The sequence below is a fragment of the Polypterus senegalus genome, chromosome 1 (assembly GCF_016835505.1).
Source record: "Polypterus senegalus isolate Bchr_013 chromosome 1, ASM1683550v1, whole genome shotgun sequence".
NCBI lineage: Eukaryota > Metazoa > Chordata > Cladistia > Polypteriformes > Polypteridae > Polypterus > Polypterus senegalus.
Window position 1 is genome coordinate 115,006,420 of NC_053154.1, and position 16,717 is coordinate 115,023,136.

The 16,717-nt window shown below is 35.8% G+C and overlaps 1 protein-coding gene across 3 annotated transcripts in view; it reads right to left on the minus strand.

Annotated features, from left to right (window-relative positions):
* Positions 1-16,717, minus strand: part of ift80 (intraflagellar transport 80 homolog (Chlamydomonas)) — a 261,632-nt gene that overhangs the window by 244,360 nt on the left and 555 nt on the right. For 2 of the 3 annotated variants that reach the window (XM_039756563.1, XM_039756581.1), the window contains exons 2-3: positions 16,275-16,347; positions 9,272-9,493 (exon numbers count right to left, since the gene is read on the minus strand). In XM_039756563.1, coding sequence (XP_039612497.1) covers positions 9,272-9,493; positions 16,275-16,311 — 259 coding nt within the window. In that variant the 5' untranslated portion in view covers positions 16,312-16,347. Of the gene's footprint in view, positions 1-9,271; positions 9,494-16,274; positions 16,348-16,565; positions 16,585-16,717 lie in introns of those variants that run through there. The other variant, XM_039756573.1, reaches the window with a different exon arrangement.

Genomic DNA, 16,717 nt, shown 5'->3' on the forward strand with positions numbered 1-16,717 from the left:
CTGACGAAGTTGCTTCGGAAGACGGCGGCGTTAACATGAGCTCAGCTCAGAGCGAAATGAGATGAATGGGAGGGTGATGATGACGTGACTCCCCACCCGCCTTAACTGTCAATCCCCACAAACACAGTCTCTCGGAATTTGCATAAGCACACCCTTCACCTACAATTTTAACTTAGTTACAAAGTGATCAAAACTCTCGCTTATATCCTGCGTCCTCTCATTAAACTTGTATCCCGCATTACCTGTGGGCATGTGAAACGCCAGCGGTAGCCTGTCTATGAACTTAATTTAAAGTTTAGGTTTACACCTTGCTTTCTTTCCGAGGTAGCAGAACTCATGAATATGGTTGTATATGTCACTCGCTCGCTTCTTATTGTTTCGCTGCCTTCTCAATTATATAATGCATGTTTTCTTAAGCGCTTTTTGGAGGTCTTCCTGGTTTTCTACGCACTGCGTTGACAGTCAGTTCACGTGATTACGTGGGAGGCGTGATGATGTCACGAAACTCCCCCACGCCTTTCCAGCTCAACTCTATTACAGTTAATGGAGAAAAATACCTTCCAGTTATGACCATTAGGCGTAGAATTTCGAAATGAAACCTGCCCAACTTTTGTAAGTAAGCTGTAAGGAATGAGCCTGCCAAATTTCAGCCTTCTACCTACACTGGAAGTTGGAGAATTAGTGATGAGTGAGTGAGTGAGTGAGTGAGTGAGTGAGTGAGGGCTTTGCCTTTTATTAGTATAGATTATTGTTATTAATGGCCCGGGTATATGAAGCGCTGGTAACACAATAAACTACAGATCCCATAATGCAGCGCTTCAGCTGCCTTGCCGAACACTTACCGCGTTAATCAAGTCTAGCTTATGATGCTGCAAGTTATTGCGAAGCTAGCTTACACGATGCTGAAGAGAAAAGTTGATTCTGAAAATAGAGCCTTTAAAAACCGATGGGAGGCCGAGTATGTTTATTGAACCCGTGTGTCTCATTTGTGGAGCTAATGTGGCTGTAATTACAGAATTTAATCTAAGATGGCACTATGAGACAAAACATCAGGGTAACCTGAAAGACCAGAATGCAATGCAGAAGATACAGAAAGCAGCATAATTAAATAAGAATCTGACACTTCAGTGGACATTTTAACCCGTGCACAATCACAAAGTGATTTCAAGTGAAGCTGCTTTTATGGGAGACACAAATGCACCAGTGCAACTTGCCCCACTTTCCCTGTTGCCAAGTAATGTTGAACCAAGTCGTCACTACGATGTTCCCAAATACGCACTTTGCTGATAAACTGAGCGCACTCAGTTTGCACAGCGCTTTGGTGACTTTGAAGAACAAAAAAAGTCTGTCTACATGCGGCTCGAACCTTGTGCATGTTTGGTAGCACATATCTGTGTGAGAAGCTCTTCTCAGTGATAAAGACTAACAAAACAGCACTCAGGAGTCGCCTCACTGATGAGCACCTGCAATCCATCCTGAGAATCTCCACAACACAGAACCTCACACCAAACATAAACGAACTTGTTGCCAAAAAAAGATGCCAGGCGTCCAGCTCTAAAATGACATATGAGCAAAGACAACTGAATGATTTGATTTGTTATTGCTGAAAGGAACACATTTTATTTATATTTCCAGGTTTTGTTATGCAGCATGTTCATATTTGAATTTGTATAATTTTGACAGGATATATTTTTATGGAGAGCAAAATCTTTTGGGATATTTAAAATCTAAGTTTATTTTTTATATAAAATTACATAAGAGTAAAGAAATTTGAATGTTTGTTCTTTTAACGTTTACTTTATTTCTAACTTGTATAATTTAGACAGGATATATTTTTATGGAGAGCAAAATATTATAAGTTATTTAAGGTTTGAGTTGATTTATTCCGGAATAATATTCCTGTCTGTTTTTACCATTCCTACCAAAGATATTTCTGTCGACTAAATAAAAATTCCTTCTATTTAAAATTTAAATAGAACTTGAACAAATACGATAGTTCATAATATCCACGCAGACTTGCACATAAGAGCGGGAGTTATCCGTTTTAACAAGCAGCGTATTGCACTGATACGAAATAGCTGTGTGTGTATATATATATGTAGATATGTATGTATATATATGTTTATATATGTGTGTGTGTGTGTGTGTGTGTGTATATATATATATATATAGATATATATATATATATATATGACAGCAACACCCATCACTCACAACAGTGACAAAACAATTACATTGACAATCATGTTACGTTATTTTCAAAATGTTTCCTTTTCTTTTTCATTGCTTCTTTAACACACTACTTCTCCGCTGCGAAGCCCTAACTGACTGACTGACTGACTGACCACTAATTCTCCAACTTCCTGTGTAGGTAGAAGGCTGAAATTTGGCAGGCTCATTCCTTACAGCTTACTTACAAAAGTTGGGCAGGTTTAATTTCGAAATTCTACGCGTAATGGTCATAACTGGAACCTATTTATTTATCTATATACTATAATAGACTTCTGCTCGATGCCCGTGGGAGGCGGAGTTACGCCTCCCACGTAATTTAGTGCCTGCCCATATAAGGCCGTCCATCAGCGGCAATCCAATAGAAACACTGCCGCTAAATATTCACGGGTGAAGGACTGTGCTCATGCAGAGGAAGATGAGATGGTCAGGGTGGTGTTTGGCACAAACTCGGCGAAAATGCGAGAGAAACTTTTAAGTGCCGGGTCTTAGCTAACATTAAATACAGCCGTGGACATCGCACGAGATGGCACCAGCACAGCTGGGAACCTTCGATGCATGTACACCGAGCGGCTCACGTGAAATGACGCAGTGCACAGACAAAAAGCAACAGTTCCAAAGAGTGCTGAACAAAAACCAAATTACACAATTGAGAAGGCAGCAAAAAAATATGAAGCATGTGATACATACAAGCATCCACACAGACTTGCACGTAAGAGCGGGAGTCATCCATTTTAACAAACAGCGTATTGCACTGATACGAAATAGCCTGCCCATTTAATTATTTAGGAATGGATAAATAAATTAAGATTTTGTACAAATAATGTTTTTCATTTTTCTTCCTTTATAGATTCTGGCACCCCCAGCAACAGTTGCTTGCACCCCAAAGAGAATGCACGCACGCACGCACGCACGCACGCACGCACGCACGCACATACATACATACATACCTTGGTATACGTCCTTAATCCGTTCCAGATCCTTGGACTTATACCATACGAATTTTTCCCATAAGAAATAATGGGAAAATGATTAATTTGTTCCCATGAAAAAAAAATTTCATGTTATTGGTAAAATAATTTAAACACTGCTTAATACTAAAATACATAAATACAAAAGCAATTAGATGAAATAAATGAAAATGACTTGTCTGATAACAATGAGTTTAATTTTACTGCACAACAAAGGAGAGCATTACAGCTCTTCCAAAGGAGCCTCCTTAGGCGATTGTGAAGCACTGCCGTTGTTCTTCTTCTGGCAGTCTTCAATCCAAATCCCTAAAGCAGATTCCATCCAGACTACTGCCTTATTACATCCACTTACAACTCGTTTTGTACCCTGGTTAAAAGGACACTGCGGCCGTAGATCTTATAATCCTTTCCTACTTTTTAAATAAAAAGAATCGTAGCCTTCAACAAATCCAAAACGTTTACCTTTTCGGCAATCGTTAACATCTTTCGTTTGCACTTCGGCGCGGCCCCTGAAGCAGTAGCAGATCGTTTTGGAGCCATAATGAAGGGCTTGACTATGCACAAAGATAAACACAAAAGAGCACAAAAGTTAACTCTTTACACAGCGAAACACGTTGATTCTGAATGAGCGAGACGAGACTTCCTGGTTAACACTGCATTCAGCACGCAGGAACTTAACTGCGTGCTCTGATTGGTTAGCTTCTCAGTCATCCACCAATAGCGTTCCTTGTATGAAATCAACTGGGCATACCAACTGAGGAAGCATGTACAGGAAGTAAAAAGACACATTGTCCGCAGAACCCGCGAAGCAGCAAAAAATCCGCGTTATATATTTAGTTATGCTTTCACATAAAATCCATGATAGAGTGAAGCTGTGAAAGTCGAAGCGCGATATAGCGAGGGATTACTGTACAGGTTAAAACTTGGCCCTTTTTTTTTTTGAAGGCGCGCCGGTATACCACACGTGTTGTTCTAGCACACGAGTCGTATTCCAAACAAAGGTCGTATACCAAGCAAAATATTTCGCCTCTAAATAGGACGTATACCAAGTTGGACTTATTCCAAAGCAGACGTATACCTAGGTACCACTTATATATATATATATATATATATATATATATATATATATATATATATACACACACACGTGTGTGATAGGACGAAAATCCGCGAAGTAGAAACCATATGTTTGTGTAGTTATTTTTATATATTTTAAGCCCTTATAAACTCTCCAACACTGTTAACATTATTAGAGCCCTCTAGACATGAAATAACACCCTTTAGTCAAAAGTTTAAACTGTCCTCCATGACAAGACAGAGATGACAGTTCTTTCTCACAATTAAAAGAATGCAAATAGATCTTCTCTTCAGGAGCAGAGAATTTCAGAGGAGAGAGAGAGAGAGAGAGCGCAAAGAAAAGCAAACAATCAAAAATCAATACTTGTGCTTTTAAGTTTGCGGCGGCATTTTTTAGAGGAGCGTTAATATCTTCTAAGCAAACAGCCTCTGTGCAAACAGCCCCTCTGCTCACATCTCCTCCGTCAGGCGAGAGAATGTCAGAGAGAGAGAGAGAGATTAAAGCAACAATCAAAAAATCAATACGTGTGCTTTTGTGCTTTTAAATATGCCGAGCACCGCAATAAAGCGGCATTTTTTTAGAGGAGCTTTTAAGCAAACAGCCCCTCCGTCAGGCGCAGAGAATGTCAGAGAGGGTGAGAGAGAGGCAGAGACAAGCAAACAATCAAGCTCCACGCGGGATGCATATCTTATAGCATTGAGGAGTTTTAGTTAATATGTAATACATGCTCTGATTGGGTAGCTTCTAAGGCATCCGCCAATAGCGTCCCTTGTATGAAATCAACTGGGCAAACAAACTGAGGAAGCGTGTACCATAAATTAAAAGACCCATTGTCTGCAGAAATCCGCGAAACAGCGAAAAATCTGTGATATATATTTAGATGTGCTTACATTTAAAATTCGTGATAGAGTGAAACCGCGAAAGTCGAAGCGCGATATAGCAAGGGATTACTGTATATATGTTTATACGTGTGTGTGTGTGTGTGTATGTAGAGAGATATATTATATATATATTTATATATATATATATATATATATATTGTCACACACGTGTGCATGGGGGGCAGCTGAAGGGCTTAGAAAATACTGATTATACATCTGCCCAGGGGGGAGCGGGGTACGCTGACGCTCTTTCTGAGTTCTCTACAGGTCTTACCCGGGAAATCCAACCAGGAGCCGCCATTTCCAGGAAGGACACATCACTTCCGGTTCCGGCCCCAAGGATAAGGTCACTTCCGGTTCCGGCCCCAAGGATGATGTCACTTCCAGCTCCGGCCCAGAGGACGACATCACTTCCGCCCTCTGTACTATAAAGCCCACTGCCTTTGCTCTGGCAGGCAGTTCTGTTTTGGACTCTGTTGTGTAAACTTGACTATGATGTCTCAAGTACGTTTGCAGCCAGGAAACCGTATTAAACGGGTGGCTGCCCCAAACCTTTTCACGCCTCAAGTCTCAACTTATTACAATATATATTACATATTATACACATTATATATACACACATATATACACACACACACACGAGGTGTGGCAGAAAAGTAATGAGACTGATTTTTTATTTACCAAAGTTTTGATTTTTTTCAAACATCAATGTTATCCCCTTCAAAGTAGTTCCCTTGGGCAGCTACACACTGATGGAGACATTGTTCCCACTGTTGGTAGCAGCGCTGGAAGTCTTCAACCGGTATGGTCTTCAGCATGTCCGTTACACTCTTTTGGAGGTTTTCTAAAGTCCCGAAATGACATCCTTTGAGGACATTTTTCAGTTTAGGAAAAAGGAAAAATTCACATGGACTGAGGTCAGGTGAATAAGGGGGCTGGGGAACCACAGGAATGCCTTTTGAGGTCAAAAATTCTCTTATGGAGAGGGCGTTGTCATGATGGAGCATCCATTTGTCTGCAATGTCTGGTCTCACGTGAATGACCCTTTCCGAGCCTTTCAAGGACGTCTTTATAAAAATTCTCCAAGCTTAACACAAAATTTAATGGCACAACGTTGCTACAAATTCCTCTGTTCCATTTTGCGTGACGCACAACCAAAAACACAACTTCGCTAATAGCAGTCACAAAAATCACGTAGTTAACGGAAGGAGTTGAAACTCGCACTGAGCTATGGGAGGGTACTGATACACGTGCTCTATCAAGGACGACAGCGCAGCGTTGCCAGATCACTTGCAGTGTTGCCAGTCTCATTACTTTTCTGCCACACCTCACATATATATATATTATATATATATATATAAATTAAATGCCTCACTATTCTGTTATTACAATCTGTGCTCAGTTGTGTCAATGCTTCTGGGAGGTGTGGGGAGGGAGCATATGTTTTATTCAGAAACGAAAATGAAAAAGTAAGTTTTTCATTATTTGCTTTAGCATCAGTACCAAAGTTAAAATTTTAGTATCGATCCAACACAATTACACACACACACACACACACTTTATGTTGAGAGTTTTTTTCACCTGCAAGAAACAGTGTGCATTGATAATCAATTGATTCAACATGACGTATTTTAAATTGTCACTTTTATATGATTTTGTTGATCTCAGTCACAACAAATTATTTCCATATTTTAGAGTCTGCCCATTTTCTTAATTTTCTTTTCAGTTAGCTCATTACATATGATTGCCTGATATTTAAAGTCTGAACAGACACTATTAAATTAAATAAACTTATGTTATATAAGATTGTGACCTTACTATTTCCTTTTACTAGAACAACATAAAACACTGTAATATATAATGTATTTGTACATACACATGTGATGAGAAATCTGCAAACTTACAAAACAATTGGCAAGTGTGCTACCATATTTAGTTTGACAACAGGAACAAAAAAAAAAAGTGTTTACTGTTTTAGCTTCATGGCTACAATGTCTCTTATTGCTTGCTCGAGACAGAAAGCAATCAGGCATGGAGACAGTTATCAAAGACACAAGACTACCATATACTTTGTGGGCATGCATGTTAAAAATTTGGAGTGTTCTATGTAATTTTTGGTTACCTAAAACTGCAAATCAGCATGCTGCTATACTTTGTTTCTATATTTGTAGATGCTAAGAAAGATGATATAATGCAAGGTAGCTAGCAGCAGTGGCAAAAATAAGTGTATGGAAAACACATTTTTTGAACAAAACATACAAAAGTTGAATAAAACTATAGTGTGTCCAAACCGGTGCCAATTTACAAATAAAAATCAGCTTTATGAAACAGGAAAATCTACAAAAAAAACTGAATTAAGCACAATGAATCTAATTTACAGAAGTTAAAAATTGAAATATAAACCAAAGCAGTATTTATTCAAGTTTTATCACATTTTCATTTTTCATATTTCAAAATACATTTCATTGACAACAAAATATATGGTCTTATTGGGAATTTGATTTTCATATACAGTATATGGTCTTATTGGGAATTTGATTTTCATTTTCCCATACTGTCTAAGTATTAACTATTCTGACACTTTGCTCAATTCAATTTAAAATTAAATGTAATTAATAGTCATGCTAAATGAAGCAGTAGCACCAGAGGGACCAAAGTGTACAAATGGACAAGAAATCTAACTGTCCTTGAGAATTTTGCCTATCCATTGAAGAAAATCTGAACATCATATCAATAGGCATACCCTCACATGGAATCAAAAAAAATGACAGGGCTAGGAAGCAACAAAAAAAAATGTTACTTGCTAAACCAAACCTATCAAATTTTTAGGCCATCTATCCAATTCATTGATACAATATTGAATGAACAAAACGTGCTCTTTAGGTGGTCCATATATCTAAACACTCACAGCACTGCCCTAGATTGACCCACAAAGAACCAATTTGCTTTTCTAACATGTAATTGAGGAAAACCCCAACAGAAATGCTATAGGTACATGAACATACTGTACAAGAAAACCGAAGTTTAATGTTGCATTTGACTTCATGAAAACTGCAGTTTAATGTTGAATTTGACTAAAACTTGGACCTCATAATTTATGACCTCAGACTCAGAAAACACAAAGAAAACCACCCCAAACCCAGAACTACTACTTGTTATCTCAAGCCTGTTCTCTAAAGTCTGACTTTGCCAGACTTCAGATTATGACGTCAATCCAAAATGGCAGCAAACACAACTAACAGTTAGTATAGTTGCACTTTACAGATATTAAGCGTATTTTACATGTACTTAAATCACGTTAATTCATAATGCTGAATATATTGAGAAGGTAAATGTTAACAATACTAGCATGAACAGTAAGGAACTATGCAAGGTTAGCTTGATGCACACAGCAGTTCATACATTGCCCTCAACTACCGTTTTTTGTGCCAATTTTTAACTGCAGCTTCCAAGCAGAAATGGTACAATTTACAGTAGCCAAGAACATAAAAATCTTTTTTTTTTTTTTTTAAATATAGAGACATGACAACACACTTTATGTGCCTTTCTTGTTCATCGATTTCTTCTTCTATCTGGACTATACAACTACTAGTTAGCATTTATGGCTGGGTAGCGCAAATGCACATAGGTCATCAATGACTCAACTTTGACTTCCCTTTTCTACCCTATGAGGGATGCAACATTAGCATTGGGAAGTAGCAAAATTACCTGGTGAAAAGTAAACTAGTCAAACATGTTTTCCACATTGTAATGAAGTATACTTACATGGGACATTTTCAGTTAAGACAGTTTACTTCATAAATGATATCAAATATGTTTCCTTACACCTGCAGAATAAAATTGCCTGAAAGATTTTACTGGTTGCTAACATTATTAATTTTCTTAATTTACTATAAAAATACTCAATAAAATCTCAATAAAATCAATAAATACTACACATAAAAAAGATGAAAATCTCCACAGAAAGAATGTTTTCATTAAAACAATTTTAACATTAATCATACATTAACCACACACCAGAAAAAACACTAACAAACAAGGAAAAACAATGCTTACTTGAGTAACAATTGTTATTTTCCCAAGAGGGAAAAAAAATTAAAAAATACTCTTACCATCCGTACTGGTTAGAACACAGATTTCTGCTTGTGTCTGCTTCTTTCCACCCGCAGTTTTAGGATACCAATGTAGGTCAATGGGGAAAATTTCATCCTGAAGTTTCACTACTTGCGTGGTCTCATTTGTCAACAGATTCCATTTAAAAATCTGGTGATCTTCACTACAAGAGTATAATTCATCAGCTGTAGTCCAACCAACACAGCTCACCAACTCTTTGTGTGCAGCGCAGTTAAGAAAACATCATTTAAAATGCTTACGGTATACATCCTCACCAAATAAAAACATTTTTACAAGCAGTTTTTAATGCAGTATATACATTTGTACATCTCAAGAGATAAAAATCAACTCAATGGAATGCAGAAAAAGCAGGTGAAACACTAAGCCCTCCCTATGATTTTTTAGCATATGTAGACAAAGTTTTTCTTCTTCTTCTTTAAACAATATCTATAGGCAAAGGTGATATAACAAATGTGCCATATTTACATTTTGTAGTCCTATGTATGATTTAAGCAAACATAAATGCAATTTTCATGTGTGGAAAAAGCAAATACACCCATGCATTTATCACTAACACAAATACCTAGAATTAGAATAAGGTATAGCAGATAAGGTGCAAATAATTAAACATAATTAGACAGGATTTGTCTTATTTAAACCTTAGATATTTAGTTTGTTTTGCTCTTTGTTGTTGAAGTGTGTGTAAGTCATTACCATGTCTAAAATAAAAGAGTTTTCCCATAGTCCTTCAGAGAAGAAAAAAAAAAAAAAGGTTACAAATACATACAGTAGTATAGGAAGGGAAATCAACCATTCGACTGTCCAGAAAGAAGATCTACAAGTGGAGAAGATTTCAAAGAACTGCCAACTTGTCCAGGCCAACCAAACCAACAAGTTCAGAATTTTATCATAGAAACCACAGGTGGCTCTTGCTACTGTTGGGATCAAAGTAAACTAGCCTACCATTGGAAGAAAGGCTACATAAATTAGATAAACATGGGAGTTGTGCCAGGACAAAACCTCTGTTGTCAAAACAAAAAAACAAAAAAAAAAAAAAAACAACCACTACACCACACCTTGAAAAGACTGCAGTTTGCCTTTGAACACCTAAGCAAAGACCAGAACGTCAGAAAAATGTGCTTTGTAAAGACAAGGCAAAAGGTAGCTACTTGGCCACAGTAGAAGAGGAAATGTTTGGGAAAAATGTAAAACAGCAATTGCCAAGAAGAACCTGATATCAGCTGTAAAGCATGGTAATATAGTTTGGGTATACTTTTCTGCTGTGCTTCCTGGGCATCTCACCACCAAAGAATTCATTATGAATTCTTCATTCTATTAAAAGGAGCTGAAGGATAATGTGTGAACATCTGTCAGAAGATTGAAGCTCCACTATAAGTGCCTTGCAATATGACCCTATACATACCAGAAGATCCACCAACGAATGGCTGAAAGGAAAATCCAGGGAGTTCTGAAATGATCAAAGTCCAGATCTGAAACCCCCCCAGAGATGCTGTGTCATGATTGAAAATACTCAAACTCAAATATGGCACAGCTGAAAAACTAGTAGACCATTATCAGAAATGTCTACTTAAGGTTGTTTCTGCCCATGTGTGCAATACCAGTTATTAGAACCAAAGGTGTACTTGAAGTGGATTCAGAAAGTATTCAGACCCCTTCACTTTCTGCGCACTTTATCTTGGTGTAGATTTTAAATGAATAAATTTACCATATTTGCCCATCCAGCAACATTCAATAACAATGACAATGTGAAAACAAGTTTTCAGCAAGGTTTGAAGATTTATTAGAAATCAAGAACTAAAAAACTCTAAATGTACATAATTATTCAGACCCTTTGCTGTGGCACTCCAAATTGTGGTCAACTGCATCCTGGTTAATTATACTTGTTATGTGTCTAGAACTTGACTGCAGCCCACCTGTGGCAAATGGAATTGATTGGAAATAGTTTGAAAAGCCACACACCTATGTATATAAGGTCCCATAATTTACACTGCCTGTCAGAAAAAAAAGGAGACGTGAGATGCTCTTGAGTAAAAGGCATTAGAAAACCTGTTTGTTGTTTGCGAAATAGCATTTTAACCACGAGGGGAAAAAAAAAAAAAAGATTCTCTGGTCAGACGATACAAAAATTGAACTCTTTTGGTAGATCTCCAAGTACTACATCTGGCAAAGATCAGGTACAGCATTATTCTATAGGAATGCTTCTCGGCAGTATGGACAGGGAGGTTGGTCAAAATTGAGGGGATGATGAATTTAGTCAAATACATAAAGTTCTTAAAGAAAACAAGTTCCAGTGTGCAAGCAACTTCAGACTTGGGCAAAATTCAGCTTTCAGCATAGCAGTGACCCATATATACATCCCAGACAATACTGGACTGGCATCAGGACAAGTCTCTGACTGTCCTTGAGTGACCCACCCAAAGTCTAGACTTAATCCTCACACAAAACATCTTTTAAAAACAAGAGACCTGAAGATGACAGTTTACAGACTCTTTCCATTCAATCTAACAGAATCTGATATCTGCCAGGAAGAATGGAGTAAAGTGCCAAAATTCAGGTGTGTAAAACTTATAGACACTTACTCAAAAGTTGTAATTGATTCCACATAATCATTTAAAAAGTAATTGAATTAAGTGTCTGAATACTTAAGAAATGAGAGATTTCAGTTCTTGATGTCTAATAAATTTGCAAACATTTCTGAATACATAAATTGACTTTGTCATTATGGGTTATTGAGTGTTACCTGATGGGCAAAAATGACAAACTTATCCATTTATAATTTGATCTATAACACAATAAAATGTGAACTGATCTGAATACTTCCTGAATCCACTGTACTTTTTCCAACAGACAGAAATAGCAGATCTGTTCATCTTTCATTAAATTACTACAAAATAAAATATTCCTTGTTTATTTCCAATTACATCGCTTTTATCTACAGATACTGTTTAAATAAAGATCAAATATTGATGTCTGCATGATTATTAAAACACAATTTTAATGGGTTGTACTTTTTCATGACTGTATCTGAAAAACTAGCTGTGGTAAAAGCTGTTGTAAAATATTGTGAAAAACGCAATAATTAAGCATACATCTCATGAATAAAAAGCAATATTCCCTGAATATTGGTGTGGTGGAAAAATAAAACTGATTAAAATAACCTTTAATCCAAGTTTGCATCTAAAGCTTAATTTTAAGTGCAAAACTTTGCTATTTCTCTAGACTCTGCCCAAAGAAATCTCACTACGACATGTTGTTCAACAATGGTACAATCCCGCAGTGGAGTGTCCATGTTCATTTGACCTTGGCTTCAACTAGACAATTCACTGGTAACCGCAATACTTTTGTTTTCAGAATTTCTTTAGCAGTTTTAATGTCAAAGATCTATCTGATCTGTACACTTTTTCTACAATTAACAGAAACATACTGTGTATGGCATAATATATGTAATTACAAACTCTATTTATACATGCAGAACGTAAACTATAATTCAAAGTAAATGAACCAAAGATATCACATTCAGTTACTCTGTTTTATATATATTGTGGCCACAACTACTGTACATACAGCATACAGATAACTATCATTATAATAAGCACATTGAATAGGTTAGAAAAATGCTACATGTGTAATTAACTATTATTATGATGGTAGCACCAATCATTTAATCATGTTACTCAGTGTTCTAGCATTCTCATTTCAGAACCAGAACCAGAAATACTAAAAGCATACCTCATCTTGCACTGATTAAAACCTTACTAAAAGTATACATTTAAAAAGAATTCCATTACTCAAGCTTAACCCAGACTTCAAAACAATGTATTTCTTTAGTGGAGCTGATATCATAGCTTCCTCAAAAATTCCTCCCTTAATTTTTAAAACACATTCACTCACCCATCTAATATTCCACGTAATTAATATATTTCAAGGCTGTGCAGACTGGAACCTAGATACTTCAGGTGCAAAGTAACAAACCTCCTTGGGCAGAGTGTTAATCAGTCAAAAATCACACTTGAACACTCACCCACATTCTCTGAAACACAGCTAGATTACGATCACCAATTATCTTACACAGACCTGTGTGGGATGTTGGAAAAAAATAGTTTAAAATTTCCTGAAATGTTTTAAAACACTTCCTTAACACTACATCCATTGGTTTTCTGTAATCTTAATTCACAAAGATATGGGTTGTTGGTTTTCTGCTACTTGCTTTCTCAATTTGAAAACATTACAATATAAACATAAGTAGGCAACTACTTCTGAAACATGAATAAGGTAGACACTTTTTGAGCATTCTTCCTCCAGTAGATGACCTAATTGGTCAAGTATTTTTCTTCCTCAACACGGTGTGATGGATGAAGTAATCAACACAACCATCAAAAATTGTTCACTTAGCCTATTTGTTAACAGCAAAAAGTTCAAATCCACAGAAGACACTGACAAAAAAAAAAAGTTCACAAATCATGCCATAAAATAGGAATATTAGAATCATCTACACCAAAATAAAATAGACATTTTCAACAATGATTTTTTTTTTTTTTTTTTTAAATGATCAGTTGCAAACTATGAGGACATAATTTAAACATCAGAATAAGTGAAAGAAGGTGAATCGGTGTTAAAAGAAAACAAAAAAAACTCATAAGCAAATAGCACAGAGTAAGGCCACAACTCTGAAACAAAAAACCATCTAGAACCTAACTTCACATTAAGTAAACATTTAGAGATTTGGTTTGGAGCTTAGTAAAGTATCCCATTAATACAACTTACAAATTCTAACATAAATGCAAATATATTAACTTAATTTCTGGATCTTTATAATCATCCATTTTCTGAATTTGCCTTCCAGTATTAAGATACAGATAGACTAGTAACAGCCATTTCCTATACAGTATAAACCACAAACTAAGCTTGACAGAACACGAGTATATCATATAACACACTGAAATATACATAACCACACTTAACTTATCAGATCTGAGATTTAAAATATTACTAAAAAATTAACTACAGTGAAAAAAAATGTATAAATTATCAGGATTAACTAAATACAAGGTAACAAATTAGATGTATCAAAAAGTGCATCACACTTAATTTTAATCTGTTGACATTTTAATTTTTTAACATTGTTAACCAATAGCATTGCAAATAAACTTGAAAGTGAGCAAATTTTAAAAATTGTTTTTGAAGAAAGTGTTACATCAACATCTTTAAGCACTGCATTTCATATTAATTTAAACACAGTAGCCAGTTGCACAGTGTTTTATACTCTTTTAAAAGACAAGACCACCTTTGAGAGAAAGCGAGGGTGGTCTCTACATTCAGGTCATGTCATACAGTTCAAAAGAAATTGTGTTTAAGCAGTCGTCCATCAGTCCTTAGAATCTGCAGACACGTGCATTTCTGGTCAGTGAAGCATGCAATTTATCTCTAAAAGTTGAAAAGAATGCTGATTATTACTGAGATCAAGCTAAAGGAAGCACAAAGCTTATATTTATATTGTACACATACACACAAGACACACACACATATATTGTGTATTAGGTCTTACACTCAAATTTAAAGATTATCAGTTAAACTACATGACTAATATCTTTGTAAAAAGCACTCAAATGAATCACTTATTTGGAAGATGAAAGTACATTTACCTTTAGATTCAACAATAAAAAATAACACTGATATAAACAGCCTATTAGTACTCAGCAGAGAGAATTACTTTTTGTGCTGAAGTTTACCCACTTTCAACTGACAATTAAATACGGTACTTTATTCTTTTTTTATTAAAAATCTGCAATTCAGTGATGGGCTTGGATCTTGTGTGTTACAAAATTAAATTACAACCACTGATTCATTATAAGGCAGTGTGGCATAGTGGTTAAGGCTTTGGATTTCAAACCCTGAATCTGTGTGTTCAAACCCTACTACTAAAACTGTGCAACTATGTGCAGCTCACTTAACCTGCCTCTGCTCCCAATTAGAAAACCAAAAGAAATGTTAACTATGGTTATCTTAAATGTCACTTTACATAAAAGGTATCAGACAAATATGTAAACATATAAAAAGTTCAATTGCAGTACTACAATGTGCAGCAGCTAAAGTCTTCCACTACAATGTAAGGAGCCTTAGAGAATACTTACTCCCCCCACTAGTGTAGACTTCAAAAAATATGCAGTTTTACTAGAACTAAAATTGAATTCTAGCCGGCATAAAATAAATTGATGTTATAAATATATAAAAAAAATTATTCAAATTACACTAACTATATTATTTACTCTGCTTTCATAAGCCTAAATTACTGAACTACAATTCTGAATAATTAACAGAGTCACAGAATGGTTTCTGCTTCCAGGTAATACTAGTGGTTCGCATAACACCCAGTTTTCATACGGTTCCATTACTCAGAAATTGATGTTCAAGCAAAGATGGAACAATAAACATCAAGAGGTTTAGAAAAATAATTGTAAGCTGAAAAAAAAATTAGAAAATGGGGCAGAAGAAAAATTTGAAAAGGAACAAATACACATATAAATAAACACCATTATTTGGTTGCACATATTATTAAAATCGTTTTTACAGTAGTTCTGTGCTGCTGATTTACACTGTAAATATACATAGAGCTAAATACCTGGAATTTAAAACTAAAAGCGACCACGCATGAGCAAGTTGACTATTCTCTACTATTCTACATTGCTCTACCTAACTCCACTATTAAATATTTTATAGGACAATCAAAAAAGGCCACCTGAAATTTTTGGAAATTTCACCTCCAAAACTCTAAATATTGACAGATTGAAAAGTCTTGTTACTATTTTAAGACTTGAACAAAACCAAAACTTAGAAGTCCTTATTCTCGTGGTGTCGGTACCGTAAAAAAGTTTCTTCATACAGGACACTGATCAAGAAAATATGCAATGCGACATAAAAGTCATTTTTAAACTTTATAAAGTGTTTAAAGAAAAGTGTTGACAACCGAACAGTAAAGGATATGTTTTGGTTCCTTCAAAAGTGACGTCTTCAGTCTCATTTTGCCAAAATTCCAAAGGAAGTCCAATCAGTTACCCTAAAAATGAAAAAGAAAAAAAAAAAAGCTCATAGCAGTATACGTTGACATGCCCTTTACACGGAAAGTAAAATGCCTTACTTCATAAATGAACCTAAAGGTATATGATCCGGATAACTCGCATTTCTAAATAGTCAATTTTATTTTACTGATTTGCAGAAGAACATACTATACTAACATACTAAGTTTATTTTAATGCCACCAAGATCATGACATACGCATTTATATTTGAAAAAATAGTCTTCCAAGATAAGATCCGAGCTGCTTTCGAATGGCAGAGATCCCAAATTCCAACTAATGTATCTACGTAATGTGCGTTTCTGGTTGCTAAGGCACGCTATGGTCGGTAAGAAATACACATTTCCTAAAA